This window comes from Tenebrio molitor, chromosome 9 (assembly GCF_963966145.1).
Source record: "Tenebrio molitor chromosome 9, icTenMoli1.1, whole genome shotgun sequence".
NCBI classification, from domain to species: domain Eukaryota; kingdom Metazoa; phylum Arthropoda; class Insecta; order Coleoptera; family Tenebrionidae; genus Tenebrio; species Tenebrio molitor.
Genome location: NC_091054.1, coordinates 18064246 through 18085781, shown reverse-complemented (window position 1 = coordinate 18085781; position 21536 = coordinate 18064246). Strand labels below are relative to the sequence as shown.

At 36.5% G+C, this 21536-nt stretch overlaps 2 protein-coding genes and 1 long non-coding RNA gene across 3 annotated transcripts in view; 1 reads left to right on the top strand and 2 right to left on the bottom strand.

Annotated features, from left to right (window-relative positions):
* LOC138139525 (receptor-type tyrosine-protein phosphatase epsilon-like) overlaps positions 1–3205 on the bottom strand; it is a 32743-nt gene extending 29538 nt beyond the window's left edge. Inside the window, exons 1-3 of the mRNA XM_069059831.1 lie at positions 3043–3205; positions 2802–2985; positions 2544–2739 (exon numbers count right to left, since the gene is read on the bottom strand). The gene's annotated coding sequence lies outside the window, so the exon portion shown is untranslated. The remainder of the gene's footprint in view (positions 1–2543; positions 2740–2801; positions 2986–3042) is intronic.
* Positions 3206–12707: 9502 nt separating this feature from the next.
* LOC138138736 (uncharacterized) lies at positions 12708–15818 on the bottom strand. The gene is made up of 2 exons (XR_011162088.1): positions 14784–15818; positions 12708–14729 (listed from the first exon to the last, which is right to left on the bottom strand). It is a non-coding gene; the product is annotated as an uncharacterized lncRNA (long non-coding RNA).
* A 2127-nt stretch (positions 15819–17945) lies between these two features.
* On the top strand, positions 17946–20320 carry LOC138139172 (cyclic nucleotide-gated channel beta-1-like). Its single transcript, XM_069059369.1, has 6 exons — positions 17946–18395; positions 18442–18601; positions 18649–19181; positions 19231–19666; positions 19717–19935; positions 19984–20320. The coding sequence occupies exons 1-6, from the start codon at positions 18274–18276 to the stop codon at positions 20164–20166; spliced, it is 1653 nt and encodes a 550-aa protein (XP_068915470.1). The 5' UTR covers positions 17946–18273; the 3' UTR covers positions 20167–20320.
* Positions 20321–21536: the final 1216 nt, after the last annotated feature.

The window sequence follows — 21536 nt, the reverse complement described above, 5'->3', positions numbered from 1 at the left end:
AAATTTTATAAGCTGAACCACAAAAAATTGTTTTATTTTTTTTTCAGTTAGCTATGAACCAAATGATAACTTTCAATACATCATGAGATTCAGAAAAAAAGCCTTACCAGACCAAGCCTAAAAAAATACATGTGTCAATTTAAAAAAAAAAGTTGACTATCGTTGGCTACTGAAGATAAAGCCAAAAAAATAAATTTTATGGCTGTTTTGTAGCGCTTGAAGAACCACATCTTTAATTTTTTTGTTCATTGAAATCGGGTAATAAATAAAAAAGTTATGGGTTGAGGCGTTTTTCATCAAACAGCCTGTATAATGCAGTGCTGAACGTAGCGTCAGCTGCTCCAGTAGCGGTGGGGGTGGAGGATTTTTCAAATTATTTTAGACCGCATCAAATTTTTTTACATGATTACAACTATGAATATAAGAACGAAAATGATGGTTAGCTGTAAGTATGAGGGTGGTAAGACCGTCAGTCAACACGATAAAGGGACTACTGCGCTCAAATATCCAAGCGGCGTACGATATTCTTTATGACTCAACGTCAGAGGCCTACGTTCATTCGTGATCTCCTTTGCCAGTGTTCGTTTCGTTGTTTCGTGATTTCAGGGTTGTTTTCTATTGCATTAAAATCAGTTCCTTTCAGAACTAAATAATTTTTATTTCTTTATTTGAGCGAGGTTAGTATTGATAAAAGCGGTATCACAATCATTCAAATAAAAACGTATGCCCCCATTTCTGAACGCAAGTGATACGCCACTGGACAAAACCTCACGGACAGATTTGGATGACTCAACGTGTTCTCCTTAAAGTGTGCGGACTCTAGTAATGGGAAGAGGAATTGAATTTTTAGTGATTTATAAGCATTGCATTGGTAAAAAAAAATGAATTATATTTTCTAAGTGTACATATGTATTGTATACAGTGTCCCCGGATAGGTGAAACGACTCTTGTAAAAGATAAAAAATTCTCGCTGTAATTTTCTTTTTCTTCCTCGAATTTTGATAAACTGATTTTTGATCCACAGTAAAATTTTTGTTGTTTTCAATTAAGTTAACTAACGCTTTGAGAGTCATCATAATATAGAATATAGGCAGAATATAGCCTAAGGTAGTCCGTTTCGGCTCAGGGACGCGAGGGTCGCGGGTTCGATTCCGACCCAGGGCGAAATTTAAAATAATTAAAAAAAAAAAAAAGGCTATATTTTGTCTCGTGATTCGGAAGTCACGTTAAGCCATTGGTCCCGGTCTATTGAGTTGGTCACCATGCCCCTCATAGATTTGTAAACCAGTCCTAGACTGTGTAACAAATTTTTAGTGTAAATTAAAAAAAATGTGTAAAAGTTGAAAATGAAATTTTTCTTCGTGGAATTGTCATGCCGAATACAACTCGATGGTACGAAATTGCGGGAAATTTTTCTCCTCATTTTACTCGTATTTGTTTCTTAGACAATTTCCACTCGTTCGCTACGTTCACTCGTGTTAAATTGTCATCGTATAATGAGATCGAAAATTTCCGGCAATTTCGTACCTTCTCGTTGTATTACTAATCAGCGAGATGAATTTTGGGGTAAATAAAGACAGTCAGTTGAGTCATAAAGAATATCGTACGCCGCTTGGATATTTGAGCGCAGTAGTCCCTTTATCGTGTTGACTGACGGTCTTACCACCCTCATACTTACAGCTGACCATTATTTTCGTACTTATATTCATAGTTGTAATCATTTAAAAAAATTTCATGCGGTATAATAGTTATGTAGACAACGAGTGTTAGAAGTGCAACTTTTTTTCATAAGTGTGGAAGTTTATTAAACGAGTCGTAGACGAGTTAAATAATCCACACGCATGAAAAAAAAGCACGCTAACACGAGTTGTCTATAAAAAAAATTTAAATTTCATAAATCAAAACCTATTTTAACTGTAATTTGTGCTTCCATTTTGGTCAAGTGCGGTGGCCGGTTGTGGTAACTAAGGAAACATTATATGTTTGTTGTTTTAAAATTAATTTGTCAGTTTTATGTCAGTCTCAATAAAAGTCAAAATGAGTGATTCAGATGAAGATCCTGAAATTACTAGTGGACTAAAGAAAGGTGGGTTTAATGTTACTAATTGTTCTAATCGTTATTTCAATTTTCATTTTGATAAATCACTTCTCTGTAGAATACGTAGGTATATCGTTCATTCATGGATTAAAACCAAGCAGTTAAAAAAAGTTGCTGACATCATAACTTTTTTTCACTAAGTGAAAAAAAGTGATACTTCTAACACTAAAATCAATGAAAAATACAGTCAACTTTTTTTAATGACATTTTAAAAAATAATTTGAATTTTTTTTTAACAAGGTTTGGCACTCTCCCTCATTCACCCCCACCGCGGATGCGTCAACTGACAGTCGCTTTCGTAGATAGCCCAGTTTTATCTATCAAAACCGGTAATAATCAAACGGTATGAAATTCCTAGTCAAAATGGAACCCTGCCTCTCGGACTACAACGCCAACTGCGATGGGACAATAATTTATAATAACCCTGTATTTACTGCATAGTTACCTTTGTGAATCTTCCAAATACTAGAATCTGTGGTGTAAATTATCGTGTGGGTAACATTGTAGACTTCTTTATGATAGTTAACTTAAATTATTGGTGTTTCGTTGTTCAGTTGTGTAAAAGATAGATGATCATCCACTTTTGATAGTTTAAAGTACCGCCATTTTTTGTTAGTTAAATACCAAGTACTGTTGGTATTCTGAAATTATTGTATATATTGTATAATTGATGTAAATATACTACGATATGATAACGATTTACATATTTGTTTTTTTCTGGATGCTTGGACTGCAATTCCAACTGATAACAATACGATTGAATATCAACACTTCCATTGCAGAGGTGTATCTTAGCTTCTGGCAAACCATTAATAGATAATAAAACGTCGAAGTTCTTTTGAAATCTGAATGGTTATAGAGTTGCCCATTTGGAAAGTATTTTGAAACTAAAAGAGACAATTAATTTTTTGTATTCATTTCAACATTAATCAATAAATTCTCACCATATTGAAAATCTTGGGTTGAATTCTCAGCGATCCAACTTAAACTAAATGTAGTGTTAGTAAGTTATGTGAACAACTACGATTAAATACACAAATATATTTTTTCTTGCAATTTCCAACTGCATTTTGTCAGAAATTTTCGCATCCTAAATAGGCGTGGAGAATGATAAAACTGTTTTATATTTTATGTCGCTTCCCCAAAATTTGATAAAATTTCTTTTATCACTTTTGTAAATACAAACATTATCTTTTCAACCGAAAAATTTAATTTGACTGTAGGAATTCAAGTCGTTCGTCGTTTTCTTATTGGCTCAAATTTCTGTTACACTTAACTTAAGCATGATAAGGATTTCTTAAATGAAATTCATTATTCAGGCATTGTTTGTGAAAGTACTTTTCTTTATCGTTAAAACCTAGTCATTAGTGTTGAGTATTGACATAAAACGAGACCACATTGAAAAGGTGTGTGTATTTTTAATCAGATTAGGATTTTATCTTATATGTACGTATCTGGGTTTAATATTGAATGAAATAAATTGTAAGTTATACACAAATGCCTTCTAGAATAAGCGAGTGAAATGTCAATTTAGATAAAATTAACAATAAAATCGAGCTTCTATTTTATTGTTTTTTCTTTATACCATACTGTTATTAGGATTTATCAGTACTCAAGGCTTGATTGATATAACACCTATAACAGTCTAGGCCGTTAAAATTATCAGACCGAGGCCGTTATTTTTGCTGCCGTTGCTACGGTTACGGCACAAATGACAACTAAATTTAATTTTTGAAGTAAAGAGAAATGTCAGTCTTACAAATAAATCATCATTAAATGTTGAGTATTATTGGTATAAAGAAAACTATAAAACAACATACGGCCGATATGGATATAACAGACTCGGTTGATTATAAAATCTCGGTCCGCCTCGATTTTACAATATCTCAACCTCGTCTGTTATATAACCCATATCGGCCTAATACCGTTATATACTATACAAATAGATTTAAAATGTGGAATAAATCAGCCATCAAAATGCACACCCGCCTATGGGTAAGGGCGAAAATTTTCTGTTGTTATAGAAATGGAGGCTTGCAAAAAAGTTACATTGTTATAGAAAAAGATCAATAATTACACTTAAAATGTTTATGGTTACATAAAAATGGAGACTAAGTAATAGTTAATCACACTTAACCTCGACTGTTATATAACCCATATCGGCCTAATGTATCTGTCACAATAGTGTTAATGGTAATGTTAATGTTAGTGTTAGCCAGAATGTTAATCTTCAGAACACTTTTACGTTCTGCACTTAAATTCGAAGTTAACAACAATAAAAAATTACAAAAGTTATAAAAATCTAACCAGGTTGCTTGATTATTATAAAATTGGTAAATTTAAGAAAAGAAGATTTTTAAGTAATCACTAAACAAAATAAAAGAATAAAAATACAGGAAACAAGAGCTTGTAGAGGAGCAACATGCGGAAGCGACCACCATCTAGTAAAAGCAAAAATATTATTTCCCAGCCGAAATGTGAAAACAGAAAATATAGACAGCAAAGACGAAATAGATACAAAACCAAAAGGATACAATCTAGATAGCTTGCAACACGAGAGTACTAGAATCTTATATCAGAATAGGCTAAACGAAAAACTTAAGAGGAACAGTTTCTTCGGAAACACGGACGAATTATATAACCACATAAAAGAAAGTATACAAGAAGCAGCCTTAGAAGCCCTGGGCCACAACGACATAAACAGAAGAGCAAAGCCATATTGGTGGGACCCGGACATAGAAAACGATATAGAAGATAAAAGACAAAAGTACAACAAATACTTGAGAACACTTAAAGACGTGGACAAAATACTATATAAAGCAGCGCAGGCGAAAGTCAGAAAGAAGATAACACAAAAGAAAAACGAATCCTGGGATAGAAAATGCACCCACCTAAACACATACATTGGGGGAGCCAGAAGTACGGAAAGTTGGAGATTTATAAAGTCCTTACGGATGAACAAAAAGGGAAATATTATATCACCCATAAAAATACAACAGTGGGAAGAACATTTTAAAAAATTGCTCGTAGAAGATAGGAAAGAATTCAAAGCAATAAACAACAGACAGGAAAGAATTGTTACCATTGGATCTCCAATTAGAATAGATCATAAAGAAGTGGAAGAGATATGCAAGTCGCTAAAAAATAGAAAAGCAACAGGACCCGGGAACATCTATCCAGAACTATTAAAGCACGGAACGGAAATCTTGTACAAGCTACTACAAACGCTGTTCAACAAATGCCTAAATGGCGAAAACGTTCCCAAAGAGTGGAAACTATCAATAATTTCAACAATACACAAAAAAGGGGACAGGAAAAATTGTGACAATTATCGCGGGATAGCAGTGACTAGTACTATTAGTAGAGTATACGGAAAAGTAATAAAGAATAGAATAGAAAAAGAGTACGCAAATATGGAAGCAGAAGAACAGGCAGGTTTTCGAGCAGGCAGATCTACGATCGATCACTTATTCAGTGTGACACAACTAATTGAGAAGAAGACAGCATATGAACAAGAACTGCATATGGTTTACATTGACCTGAAGAAAGCCTATGATACTATCCCACAAATAAAACTTTGGGAAGCACTAGAAAAAACGAACATCAGCATCAACCTAATAAAGGCCGTAAGGCAGTTATACGAAGAAAGCAAAACCAAAGTCAGAATAGGAAATAGAACATCACAAGAATTCCAGATAAATAAAGGACTGAAACAAGGATGCTGCCTATCCCCCACACTATTTAAAATATACTTAGAACAAGTATTAAACACATGGAAAAGAAAATGTAGAACTATGGGTGTTCCGCTAGAAGGAAAGACGTTATACACGCTGTGTTTCGCAGATGATCAAATACTTATAGCACAAGATCACGACGATGTCGAGTATATGACTCGAAAAATCATTGAAGAGTACCGTATATGGGGTTTGGAGGTCAACATCGATAAAACTCGATATATGTGCATAGAAGGTACACAACAAGACCTGACGCTAAATACGGGACAGATTATAAGACGATGCGAAGAATATAAGTACCTAGGAATTAACATAACAAGAGACGGAACGATAGATAAAACCATCAAAGAAAGGTGTACACAAGGCAGAAAAGCGATCTCAGTATTGAACAGCGTATTGTGGGACCAAGGCATCTCAAAAGATAACAAAAAGAGAATATACAATACCATCATAAAGAGCATAGTGACATACAGCAGTGAGATATGGCCGCTAAAGAAAAGATCAGAGAATATGCTCCTCACAACAGAAATGGATTTCTGGAGAAGATCAGCAGGAAGATCAAGAAGAGAACGAATAAGAAATGAGAGAATTAGAGACATCATGAAGGTTAACACCACAATAGTGGAAGACATTAGAACTAACCAACTGAGATGGTATGGGCACGTGGTACGAATGGAAAAGGAGAGACTTCCAAAACAAGTACTATTATGGACACCACAGGGTAGAAGAAGAAAAGGAAGGCCAAGACGAAGCTGGACAGAAGGTATACGAGAGGAGTTGAGACAAAGAGGACTCAACGAAGAACAATGTAATGACAGAAGACAGTGGAAAATGGATATCGGAAGACGCCGTAGAACGTTGTAAACCGAATATATATATATATATAGATTTTTAAGCAAAAAATTTGTTTTTATGCGAAATTGCTAATAAAATAGCCTATGCTAATGCTCAAGGTTATGTTTGCTATCATCGCCTCCTGGTCAAAATACATCAAAATAGGTATAATGGGAATAAATTTGATCTTGAATAATTAGTGTTCCGTTTTTTTTTGCCGGTGAGTGTATTAAATGAACCAACGGCAATCTTTAATTTTTAGATAATCCCAACGAAAAATTTTTAAAAGCCATTTATTTGGGGCACTGTATACAACGTGTAACAGAAATAAGTACATTAATTTTAACTGGTAATAGAACTCGTCAAAAGGAATAACTTTTCTATCTACCATTTTGACGAAAAACGATGTTAATTCCAAAAAAAATTGGAGAGATTTTTCACTAAAATAACCATACGCCACTAAATACTGCAATGGCTAATTGAGATCAGCGCTAATATGAAAAAAACATCCATTTTCATCCAGAAAACGTGTTTTAACGCCGAAATCGAAATTCAAATAAATCTACCCGTATAGCAAAAAATCCACTTCGTAAGAATCTGGTTGTTTCACGTTTTTAGGTAGCTTAGTTTTGGAGATATGAACGGTTTTAGGAAAATCTTTCCTATTTTTTTAAGCCACTACGCAACGTTTTTCGCCAAAATGGCAGAGGAAAAGTTGTTCCTTTTGATGAGTTCTATTACCACTTAAAATTAATGGACTTATTTCAGAAACACCCTGTATGTTAGCAGCACTACTTGATGTTTCTCAAAATAACTGTGGGCACAATAATCTCATAAAGTGGTGATGTGGCACTCAAAAGAAATTTAGAAATTTAAACGGAAGCTGAAACTAAACTAAACAGCTACAAGAGTAATAAATGTTCATGGGGAAAGAGGTTACAGTAAAACATGTATTCGACATTTTTGTGAATTTCAGTTAAATCAGGAAAAAACTGAATTAATGTATTTGATGTTAGCAAATTTCAGATTGAGAGAAATACACCAAATTAACGTTGACGGATGAACTGGAGTAACATTGAAAAATGGCGAAATTTGCTTAAAATTGGTACTAGAGTCCTTCTACCCATGCTAAAGTACTGTGCCAAATTTAAAAAATTTGATCGAGGAATTTTAAAGTTATTACCTTTTAAAGTTTCGGGATATTTTACATGCATTCTTATGAGAAATCGATCAATGCTCGTATATAAATTGATAAAAAACATATTTCAAAATGGCCAATTTTTCTTAAATTTTTCACACGTAAAGTATCGATATCGTAGAATTTTCTAATGAATTTACCAAAAATGTTGGTCGTGGTTTTTCCTTTTAATCGCTAATTATATGTGGAAAAACACGGTTTTTGAGGTTATGTATCTGTTTTAATTTCAATAAAAGTGAACAAAATGCATATAATTGACGTCGGTATGCAACATTACACTGATATCGCACGTTTTACTACAGTTACGTTAAGAACTTTAACAGAAATCAATGAAAATTGAAATTCAGTGTGCTTCTGTTTACTTCCACGTACAGTCTTAGTCAAAAGATTGTAAAATCACATGTAAGTAATTATCTAAATATCAAGAAAATAAACACAAAATTTACTTGCAACTCATTACAATTCGTTTCCAAAAATTAAAAACTATTTTTTCAAATATTGATTTCTCGTAATAAACGTTTCATTGCATTATAAGAATTCCGCAACTTTTTGCTGAGATTGTTACTCCAGTTCATCGTTCATCCGTGACTTTTTCATCATTCTCAAATTTTTGTCAATGTGTAATCCAAGGCGAGAATTGTAAATTAGAAAATAACAAAATTGCTTGTACTCGTAGTTTTAAAAGTAACAAAACAAAGGCTTGATAGAAAACACAAAAAGTGACGATATCAACACTTAGTTTCCCTGAAACAAAGTATGTGAGAGAAAATTATTGAAGATTTCAAACTCATTAGATTCTTAGATTTAATAGATCCACCGAACTCACCTGTAGTTGGCATTGCAAAAGTAAAGATCTTAGCATTTACGTAAAAGCATTTCAAGCTCAATTTATGTTTTTAAAATAATGTAAATTTGTTTAATTTCATTTCTGTTTGTTTTCTTGTGACTCAATTATTATTGTATTTCGTCAATTTCCGAAATTCGTCACCCATCCGGTCCCGAACTTGACGAATTATTGAGTTTCTACTGTACAGTTCGAGACACGGAATTTCGGACATCACTGTCAATATACCGTCAAAAAATGTAAAATAGGGTTTACATTATTTTCTTTATACCATACTGTTATTAGGATTTATCAGTACTCAATGCTTGATTGATATGACACCTATAACAGTCTAGGCAGTTATTCAAAATTATCAGACCGAGGCCGATATTTTTTCTGCCGTTGCTACGGTTACGGCACAAATGACAACTAAATTTCATTTTTGAAGTAAAGAGAAATGTCAGTCTTACAAATAAATCATCGCTAAATGTTAAGTATTATTGGTATAAAGAAAACTATAAAACAACACTCGGTTGATTATAAAATCTCAACCTCGTCTGTTATATAACCCATATCGGCCTAATACCGTTATATACTATAACCTCAATTTTACCGTTTGCGACGATTTTTAGTGCAAAAAGTGCCTACTTTTTACACGATCGTAGATAATAGTATATTATTCAACTCGTTCGTGTGTAAATTGGGTCTTTTTTGGCAGGAGTGGTTTCACTCGCGTTTTAAACTGGCCCACTCCTGCCAAAAAAGACCCAATTTACACACGAACGAGTTGAATAATATACTATTATCTACGATCGTGTAAAAAGTAGGCACTTTTTGCACTCAAAATTGTTGTCAAAGTTGACGTTTAGTGAACTGACGGAATCGTGCCATAAAACTTTTATTGTACGCTTTTATGGCACAGAACTGTCAGAATAGAACAATACAATTTGTTGGAAACATTGTTTAGAAGTAGGTTGCTAAACAACGTTGTACGACATTCCAACATATAGACAGAAGTTGTACATACCTCCGTCACTAAGGAAGATTAGAAGTACGAGATGCCGCAACATAATAAAGCATTTTTTTCTTTATTTACCCACACGTTACCAAGGTCGAATCAAATTTTCTTCTGTTCATTTCAGTAAAGAACTCCACAAATTCTGTAACACTTGGAATTTCTGCGCTTGTTGATTCTTCAAGATCACATCGTCTGAGAGTACCAGAAAGATCCTCGCTACACTCGTACACCCTAAACCCTTTGGTTCGACAATAGACTGTCTTGTGCAACTCGTATAACAGTATACTATTCTTGTAATAGCCTTTCTTTTCTCTGCCGCAATTAGCATTATTGATTATTTTGTTAGGACATATGATTTAATGAATTAAGCAATCACTATCCCACCTCCACCCGGCGGCACGGCAATTTTGCCGGAGTACATACACTATTACGGATAATACTATCAAGTAATAGTGCAGTGCTTATCAACATAATTACCGGCGTCTCGCCTCCACATTTTGACTTTTTTGTGTTTTATGTTCTGTGTCAATGTTAAGGAATTTCCTCACGATGTGACATGAGTATAATAATATACCTTTTTGAATTTCAACCACCAATGTGTTCTCTAAGTCCAAAATTTTTAAATTTTTAAAAAGAGATTGCGGTACTATTCCTGTTGCTGAAATTATAAATGGTAAAATCGAAATTTTTTCTAAACACCAAAGATTTCTCATAGCAACGGAGAGTTCTAAATATTTATTAATTTTTGTATCATATGTCTGTGTTATATTGTGTGAATTTGGAACAGCTATATCTAAAAGATATGCTTGCTTTTGTTGTTTATTTAAAATAATAATGTCTGGTCTGTTATGCTGAATGTGAATGTCAGTTAAAACTGTGCGATCAAGATATAATTTGTAATTGTCATTTTCTAAACAACATTCTGGTTTATAAATGTAATGTGGTTGTGTATCCTTTAATAAATTGAATTTAACTGCTAAATTCATGTGTATAATTTTTGCGAATATATCATGACGTTTTTTATATTCGCTTTGAGCCAAAACGGTGCAAGAAGAAATGATGTGTTCAATGGTTTCCCCTTCAGTTCCGCAAATCCTACATTTATCAATGATCGATTGTAAACCGCATATGTGTTTTTTATAATTTCTTGTATTTATAACACGATCTTGTATTGCAAATATAAAACCCTCAGTCTCAGGATGAATATTTGATTTTTTAAGCCATGCATGAGAAGCTTGAATATTAATTTCTGGCTGTTCTAGCTCTTTAAAATATCTCCCATGTAAAGACCTTTGTTTTATATTTGCTATAGTGTCAGGTATATTTGGCTCAACAATATCTGAAATTACATTATCACTTAAATTTAAAGATGTGTAACCTTTATCCGCTGAAACCAAAGCATTAAAAAAAGTGTTATCACGAGCTCTATTGAGAAAATAATTTTTTAGTGAAGTAATTTGATTGTGTTGTAGAATTTCTAGATTTGAAAAACCCCTACCACCATTTTCGCGTGGTAAATTAAATCTTTCAATAGCAGATTTGGGGTGATGTTTACAAAATTTTGTAAAGAGAACTCTAGTTTGAATATTTTTAATTTTTAATCATTATCAATATCATTAATGATATGTAATGAATCGAGAGATGGCATGTGGACAGAGATGAGGCTTACCAATTGATCAGGGATACCAACCCACTAAATTTGCTTCAAGCGTTTATACAGTGTGGAATAAAATGATTTACATCTAGTTACCTCTGAAATTTTTGCACATGTAAATTTTCCTGTACCGCTCTACTTTTTTTTTCGAAGTGCCGAACTATTAGTTCTGTCAATAAATGTCATCAATCGAATTGACAATTGTTACAATTTACTAAATTGAATTAACAAACGTTGGTGGCCACTTTCAACACTAGCTGTGACTTGCTTTTATTAGCTCCTTTTTAATTTCAATCTCAACTTTGCATTCATATCATCCCTTCGCAATAAATCACATTTGGAATTTGAATATACAGGGTGTCCCAGAACTCGCGGATCAAATTTACAGTGCGTTTTCCTTGGTGATAACTGAAAGCAATAGCGTTTAAAAAAAAGGACAGGGTATAATCGATTTTTTGTAATGAATATTTAAAGTTGATCATTCAGAAGGACGCTGTTAATTTGAATTTCACGTAAATTTAACCAAAGGTTTGAATTGCCTAGCAACATAATTCTAGTAAGAATGGTATAGAATTTCAAGTAAATGTTTGGGCAACTGTGAAGATTTTGACAACGTCAAGTTATAATTTGATTCAAAATTGTCAAACTTCGTATTGAAATCATGTATACAGCTGCAGAGTATGCCGAAATGCCCATAATTTATGGAGACTACCGGCGCAATGCACGTGAGGATGCAAGAGAATATGCAATACGTTTTCCACGACGTTTGCCATATCCAAATTATAACGTATTTCTACGGTTGGTGTACCGTGCTCGAGACACTGGATGCTTGGTGCCTACCTGACAAGAAATTGGTGGTCTCCCGCGAGAAGTTAGAACGCCAGAGCAGAGACTGAAGATGCTGTTCTTCAGTCCTTTGATGACGACGGTAGAAGAAGTATATTTAAAGAACTATATTTACCGCGAACCTATCAATATTTTAGAAGAACTAAATGACCAAATTCACGAAACACTGGCTACTGTTAGGTATTCCTAATGTGCTTAGACTGGCAAGGGAAAATTTAATAAAACGAGCTCGCCTATTCCTTCAGTTGAAAGGTGGTCATTTTGAACACTTGTTATAAATTATTCTTTTTATTTTGCATGTTTCTTATTTCATTTTGTAATGATTTGGATACATTACTTTTTCCGCCAAATATTTGAACCTGCGCAAAACGGTAACAAAGGTGGTCGTGATCGTCATCGAATCGGAGGAGCCCTACGTTGTGATTTTCTTTTGGCGGAAAAGGTTCGGAATGCAAACGGTGAGGGTTCCAGTTGGAAGAGTGCCGCAAATAAAACACACATGTGAGGGACGCAAAATACCTTTTATTAAAAATGCCTGTAATAACTTTGATGAAAAAGAAATTGAAACGAATACAAAAGACAGAAATTAAGGTTAACGAAGTACCAGAAATTAACTAGTTGAGTACATCACAAAGATAAACGACAAGATGAAGGCAACAATATTTAAAATAGCAGAAAAACGGGCACATGACAGACAAAATGACAGTTTAAAGCTTGCGAAACAAGTAAACAAATTATAAGGCAGTTATTACAGACAGGGACGGATGAAAAACCCTCTTCAAAAACCGTATCCCAGGTATTACTCATATTTCACAATTAGATTAATGACAAAAACAATGGTTATTTGAAACTACGCGGTCAAGGTACGCCAACGGGAGCTTAGAGCTGGAGGTAACAAACTCTCGGCCGCGAGGGGACTCAGAAGAATAATCTAAATCGGCTTGAGACCAGCGACGTTTCTAGATACTCAGGTTAGTAATGAACGTCGGGCTATTTCACCGACCCAGCAATAGTGACAGAGCGCCTCGGGGTTGTACGATGAGCTTCCCAAGCCGCTTCGAGCAGAGCTTGCTCCACCTTCCCCAACCAACCGTTTACCGACAAAAACCTAAGATCTCTAGAACCGCGACGGAGGTTTCACGTCAGCATCCCAGAGCCGCATCGAGCAGGACTTAGGTCCGCCTCCGCTAACGGCCGTAACTTAACCGTGGCCTCCTCAGAAATTTACTAGACAACCCCACGACTTCCTGATTGAAACCTAACCCCCCATAGTGGCGCACTTACAACATTTTACTTTAACTCTTCCGAAATCTAGCGGTGCTTAACAACAACATAAAGAAAACCCGAGTTTAATTCAATCGAACAACGCGTAACATTAAACGATGCGAAAATTCGACACAACAAAGCGCAACATTAAACAATGATGAAATACACAAAACATAACGCAACATTAAACAAGGATAACATAAGCAAAAACAAACCGCAACATTAAACAAGGAGGAAATAAAAGAGAACAAACGTGCAATTCAATAACGATAGAATAGAACCACTTTAAATGGCTCAAATATCAGGAAACAACATAAATCACGAATACAATAATCGCTGGTAATGTTAAACAAAAAAGATGGCGGGTCGAGTGCCGCGAAAGTAAAATGTTAGTGAAGAAAAAACAAAACAAAATGGACGCTCGCGGTTCGGACGACGGCTCCTAATTTCCGAAATTACAAGATTACAAAAAAAGAACCTCCCGGGAGAAATTTAGGGATAACGCTTAAAATTAACAAATGGACGCCTCTTAAAGAAACAGCATGCAACAAAATGAAATCTACAACATACCCTTACCACGTGGTCCTGGTCCCAAAACAAAACACAAAAAAAAAACAACGAAAGTGGGATAAATTACCCAGGTGAATTAAAAACGTTGAATTCTTCACGGGGACACAAAATATCTACTCGGAACGGTAGTGTAATCGGTTCAGCTGTAACTTACAGATTTTTGGAATATTGGATCGCTCTTCGCAAGGTCTGTTCGTTTCGAAAAACCAAACAAAAGTGAACTACCCCCTTCAACCACCCGCGCGAGCCCGTTTCCTCCCCGCTATATTTCCGCTAGTAGTTCCCAGTCTAGCCGCTAGTACCTTCACATTTGGCGCGCTGTTGTGGCGGTACCGGAAACTTAAATTTAAATTTTAAACTGGGTCACTACAATTTGTTGCATTCTACATCGTTTAGTTATAAAATTTGATCTTAAATTTTTACTAATAATGATGCTAAAATAAATAGGTTAGTTCAATCCAGTTTTGTCTTCTTTCTTTCAGAACTGCCACTATGCTTGATCTGTTGTTCAAAACCTACGTGTAACTCCAGCTTTTTTTGCAATGTCAAGAATGTTCCTAAAAGTCTTTTCTTTCATTTCGACGATGACGAGTCCCGCTCGTGTAGCTGCGCTAATACGTTGCAGATGCAGAGTGTATGCACAGGAGTCAGGATAAATTTCTTGTGATCCCGATTCACTTCACAGGCCCTGCATATTTCACTTTTTACTAAGATTTTTAAGGTAGTAATATCTATTACTCACTTGACGCAACGTCGCCATTTTACCTTCCATCAACAAAGGTTCAATTCATCATATCTCTCCCGTCAATTTCCCCCTCAAGGTTACAATTGCTCTGGAAATTTTCACTCATAACCACGACCTGCTGTATTATAACCGGCCTGTTCAAAAGTGTAATTTGAGTGATCCCCGCAGAGCGCTAGTGTACGGGCGCTTTTTGGGGATATTATTCATCTTAAGTTTTTGTCACCGAGAGTTTTTCTCGTTCAAATGACATTCGAATTTAAAATCAAAAATACAAAAATACAGTTGTATTCAGTATTGTTTTAGAAAGAAAATACGAACTTACTGTACTCAATCTTAACTCTAAAATCATGTCTAAACATATTTTTCCGCATTTTTATTCTTTAGAAGCGCCCGTACTGTGGCGTCCTCATCGGCGAAAATTGACTCTTTCTCGGAAACATTTTCGCAATGCTTTTTTAATGAAATGAACAGGCCGGTTATTATACAGCAGGTCATGCTCATAACAAACCATATTAAATTTCATTCATTGCCAGAAGAAGAAATTTCTTGCGTTCCCTGATTTAGATTCTATACAATTGTTCACCTGCCTTTGGCGCAATTATCCCATTTTTGGTTATTTCAAAAGTAGTTGTCACTTTTGACGTCTGTTTCGACAAGTTGACCAGATAAATATTGAAAATAATTTTATTATTCGTCGAATTATACGTTGCTTGGCAATTGAGAGAAGGTACTCAAATTTCTCATAAAGGGAAAATTAGATCGAGCTCTATTGGTCAATTTGATTAATTCATAACTAAAAAGCTGTTGCACCCTGAATATTTTTCTAAACGTTTTTTACCTTGATTACCATCAAGGAATATACAGTTTCAATTTGATCCGCGAGTTCTGTATAAAGGGATATTTTGAGGTTAGGCTTTCTTTTTTTTTTTGTAGAGCGGCATTTCGTATTTTTGCACGGGTAATGCAAAGGTAACTAGATGTAAATCATTTTATTCCACACTGTAGCTACTTGCGGGCCAATTCTGTAACTTTTCTGTTAATTTTAACCATCCGCTAATAAATTAATTTTTTTGCATATCGTAATGAAAGTGGCACTTTTTTACACGTAAAATCGTAGTGAAAGTAGCACTTTTTTACACGAAAAATCGTAGTGAAAGTAGTACTTTTTGCGCACGCAAGAAATCGCGACTTCTAATTAAAATAAAATTGTCGAAATTTTATATACCTAACTAATTATTGATAAGGAATACTTGCCAATTTAAAAAAACAAAATTTGTTAATAAATAAAAAAGGTATAACCGACCGTTTTAAAACTTTTTGCCATAAAATTGACAGTTTCCATTGTCACCTAAATTTACAACAGCACAACTAGCAGATCATAAATAAAAATGATTTTGAAAGTTGAAATGTAAAACTGCGTTTAATTCAAAGTCTAATTGGTGTTTTTTTCCGCTGATTTCGTAAATAATTATAGGAAGTGAATCTGGGTAGATCAGTATAAAAATCAGAATTTGATTTTTGGTTGAAATTTACATTTTTTTTTTTGGCTTTGTTTGTAAGTAAAAAATTATCAAAAAATTATTACATGTACCTTACCAATAGCCAAGTAACTGTGAAAAATTTCGACATTTTTATTTAATTAAAAATTGCAATTTCTCGCGTGCGCGTATACGATGCCCCACCCGGTACAGGGTGTTTTCGAAGTTGAGGTGTTCCTTTTAACATGTGATAGTATGCGTTGTTCTAAAGAGTTTTAGCCAAGATCACCTTAGTAAAATGTGTACTGCAATGAAGATGCAATAAGTTAATTTTTTGGAAAATTTTGAAACCGGTCCTGCTCAAATTTGCGCTGATTTGTTAGAAATTAGAATTGACAAAAAAAATCAAATGAGCATGGACGTTAATCAAAAATACTGTCAGAGTTGTCATCTAATTAGTCGGAATGGCTTTATCATTACGAAAAGAATGAGCTCACAGATATGTTGCTAATGTATGGGCAATGTTATCACGTTATCAGAATGCAGCTGCGGCGTCCAGAGAGTACGCAGAGCGATTTCCAGAAAAACACCATCCTGGGCCACGTCAGTTATTAATCTAGTACAGCGGAGAAATAGACAGGACCGGACTCAAAATTTTAGAAAACAATAAAAATATACAATCAATTATCTTCGTTAATACAAACATTTTACTAAGGGCCGGTTGCACCAACGTGAGTTAAATTTAACTACAGATTAAAATATACGAAAACATTGTTATAACAATAGGTAACTAAAGTAACGAAACATTTTAACCTACAATTAATTTTAACTAGCGTTGGTGCAACCGGCCCTAAGAAGATTTAGGCTAAAATTCTTAACAATAATGTATAGTATTTCGTGTTACGAGGAACGCCTCATCTTCGAAAACACCCTGTATAAATAAAAGTAATTGGTAGGTATCAACTCAAATATGTTATTACTTACTGTCGCGAGCAAAAAAAAACTGGTCGTCAAAATCATGCTTTGACGCAATGGAAAGCTCTATTGTAAAACGCTCTAAATATCATAATTCATAACCTATCATCATGTTGTATGATATTAATTGACAGAATATAGCCCAAGGGAGTCCGTTTCGGCTCAGGGACGCGAGGGTCGCGAGTTCGATTCCGACCCAGGGCGAAAAAAAAGGCTATATTCTATCTCGTGATTCGGAAGTCACGTTAAGCCATTAGTCCCGGTCTATTGAGTTGGTCATCACGCCCCTCATAGATTTGTAAACCAGTCCTAGACTGTGTAACAACATTAATTTTTTGACACTTTTGACACCAGGGAAAGAATATTCATTACGAACGCCATTATAGGTAGTTTGGGACCGTTTTGACGTAAGTTAATTTTTAACGGTATGGGTATGACCCGCTAAAAATTACCAACTTGAGTTAAAGTTTAACGACTTTTGGTTAAAATTTTAGCTTAGAGAATAGCGCAATGGGTTAAGAATTTTTAACCGTTGTTTTAACGTTTAACTTTTAACCAAGTGTCTTACAGAATAGGCCTGTTGGTCTGTTAAAACCGCGTAAAATGCATTTACATTTGGCATAACAGCATAATGGGAGACCATGGAAATTTTGCATTAAATTTGCTAGTAAAGCTGTCTGTTGAATTAGGAAATGTTTTTCTAAGTTTGGGGTTATAAATAGCGCAAATTTCTAGTGCAATAGAAGAATACTCAGATATCGCGGGAAATTTAGCAATTTATATTCATTTTGATAGGTCCACATGTCAGGTACTTTAGTGACGGAAATCAAACAGTGTGTCCAACGTTAAAAAAATAAATCATGGCCTCCTATTCTGCCAAAACAACGTGAACGGTGTTTAATCTTGTTGCTTCGGGAATACGAGAGTGGCGGTAATTATTCGCGACTGAGAAACGAACAAGATCAATATTCCTCCCCATAGCAACCCCACTATCAACAAACGAAAAGTCAGCGAATGTCACGTTAAGAGTGAAAATGCCTGAATTAGGGGAGCAGATGTACTGCTCCCAACAGATCTGCATCCCTCCCACGTTCCCCTATTTGTTGCGTCAATTCGCCAAAGCAGCCATCAGGACCCAACCCAACGACCTGCTCAAGTAAGTCCCCACTTGCAAAATACGTAATCTGACGAATCGTGTCTAGATGGGCCACGACGTACTTTCGTTGCTTGTCTTTGAACATTCCACCCCCGGTGAAGCCGCGGTTGGAGTACCCCATCCCTAGGGACCACCATGGAATGACACCCGGGTGGTTGAAGGCGCTGCTCCACCAGATGGAAGGCGCCCAAACCATTTCCTTCAAGGTATATTTTGGTACAAGATGGACACAATTTTGACGTGTTGCTTTTAGGCCTTGTGGGATCGCTGGATCGGGGCGTGCTTGCAGCACCCCAACCTGATCCAGATCTTGTGCCTGGGAGGCTTCGACGACAATACCGCCGTCCCGTGGTTGAGGTTCATAGCACTGTGTGCGGCTCACTTGACTGACAACCTCACCCAGACCATGATCCTGATCTGCGAGATCCTCACCGAAGAGCCCGAAGGAGGTTCGGCGATGATCCCTGCAGGAGTCTTCATCGACTTGTATCAGTTCCTGGCCAGAATCGACGCCTCGATTCCTCAGACTCTGAAGAACTACTACTTTCTGGACAAGTTCTTGGAACTGTATCAGGAGAAGATCGCGAGAGATTCGGGAGCGAAGCCCACCGAAGAGGAGACAGAAGAGCCCAGTTTTAGCATAGTGTCGTCGGAGTCGTCGCTTAAGAGCGAAAAGGAGGCAAGAAAAGATGACGGGGGGTCGGTGGTGTCGTGTCCGAGCGTGACCAGTCAAGATCCGGACAACTACATGAAGTTGTTGATGAAGATTCGTGCGGATGGCGGGGAGTAAGAGTCAGTTGGAAGTGTTGCAAAGCTTTGACGTATCGTTTTGTAGGGGAGAGCTGGAAGGAGAGGGTTCGCAAGTGTCTGTCAAAGAAGCGGAGGCTGTGGAAGGAGAGCAACCCGAGGTGCAACCCCCAGAACAAGAACAGAAAGAAGCAGAAGAAGAGAGTCCACAAGAGCGCAAGGTGTCGGTCGTTTCGGAAAAGAAGGAAGATGGAAGCATGATGGGTGACGAGACGGCGTCACGCATGTCCAAAGTTGACGAGGACATACTAGAGTCGGCGAAGTCGTCGAGGAGTCCGTCGAGGTTTTCCGAGCAACTGGTAGAAGACGCGAAAATCAACCAGTTCCCGGACCAAGAAGACGTGGTCTCCAGAGACACTCGCATCTCGTCAGTCAAAGAAGACTTCGGCAAGTCGGTCGACGAGTCACACAAAGAGGACAAACTCGAGGACAAGTACCTGATGGAGGATCTCGAGAGACTGAGAGTGAGTAACTTAAGCCTCGTCGGGTTTGATCGTGATTTGTGTTGTTCCAGTCCATCCAAGATGCCCTGATGGGTGGCGAGAGCGACGACGACCTGGAGAAGTTCAAGGCGAGCATCTTGGCAGATGCCGGTCTGACCCCGTCGCAGATCGTCGCCCCTGAGCACTTCCAGGAGAAGATCGAGGAGCCGGAGTCGTCGACGACGGAATCGATCAAGTCGGAGCCGTCAACGTCAACCGAGCCTTCGGACAAGGACAAGCCGGTTGTCGAGGTCTGATCTGTCATACCGGCCGCGACGAGGTCTGACTGTCGGTTTCAGGTGGAGTACGAAGATGTGTACGTCGACGCGGTCCCGGGAATCGGACCGAAGGTGCCGGAAGAGCTTATCGCCGCGGTCTGCGAGTACATGACGGAGGTGGCCAAGTGGCAACATAATATGGTGATGCCGAGGAACATAAGGCACTTCGAGTGTCCGCCGTTGGAGGTCTACAATAAGGATTAGGTCAATGAATTGTAAATTTAAAAAAAATTCGAACGATGGAGGAGAAGTGTCAAATGTGAGCACCCCCTACCGGTGCTGCATAATTATGGCACTTTGTTGTAAAAATTGATACAAGATTATTTAGATTATTATAAAAAATATTTCTTGTGTAGTATCTTTATGTGTTGCTAATTGCAAGAAAAGAATAGTCAAACACGCAAGCACCCTTGTTATACAGCACTAATGCCAATAAAATTGCTTCAACACTGGACGTTGCGGTATAGTTTGCAAGGACAGCGTTGGTTCAAATATGGTAATTTTAACATCTTTTGTAAGCTACAAATGAGATTGTAAAATCAGAAATTGATTATTTAAAATCAGACACTTTATGAGGAAATTTCAGATGTTGCAAAAACTATAACCCAGCCGCTTACTGTCAGAATATAACGAATATTTATAAAAAATAGTTAATAAAAATGTATACTTATTTTTTTATTTTAAATCTTTACTTTGACATATCAACAAATATTCACCATAGTTCTGCAAACACTTCGACAACTCCTTCTAGACGATCAATCTCCGTGGTGGTCGATGTGTCCTTTAACAGCTTTAACCAAGATCAATAGAGAGTTAACAAGAAGTGGACCGTCTTTGGCAGCGGCACAGCGTCGATGCGTAATTTTTGTACGTCGCAGAGACTTATGAACAACTCTACGATAGCAGAATTGCCAATCAGCGAGTTCTAAAGGAGTTTCTGGTCTTCAACAATACCGAGTAATTCTTCCTCTTGTATCTTTTTCCGTGGTAGAATTGACAAGTATCTCTTGTTTAAGCAACACTTATACTGCCAACGTTATTGTAACTAGTTAGAAGTAAGTTAGAAGCTACTGTGCGAAGTTGCACAATCTGTATCTCCCCTGAAATTGACTTCTGTATCTAGTAGCAACCGAAAGATTTCTGTTGGTTGCGTAGATTGTCATGGGGGCGGCGTAATGCAGACCATTGCGACCTTTGCCGCACACGCCCCAAATATCTGCGCCATTTTTGATCAACTTGTGAACCGTAGATACCTGACGCCTTTAACAAGCAAACTGAAAATTGATATCAATTTCGGTATCTATTAAAAACTTTGCCACTTCTGCAAATTTAGCGAAGGTCCAAAGGTTTTGTTCGTTGGTGGTAGAGCTGATCGTCGCTTTTTCAAACAAAATGTCTAGGATGTCTTCAAGACCTCGATTTCTTTATCGATCAAGAACTCAGTCACTCTGAGGAAGTTGCATGGTACAGAACAGGTCGTCCCTGCTTTCAGTTCACCTCAAAAAAGCACCCTTTGTGGAATTAAACTTTGCGGGACAACATGGTACAGTTGGCTTCAAAAAAAAAACGGGAAA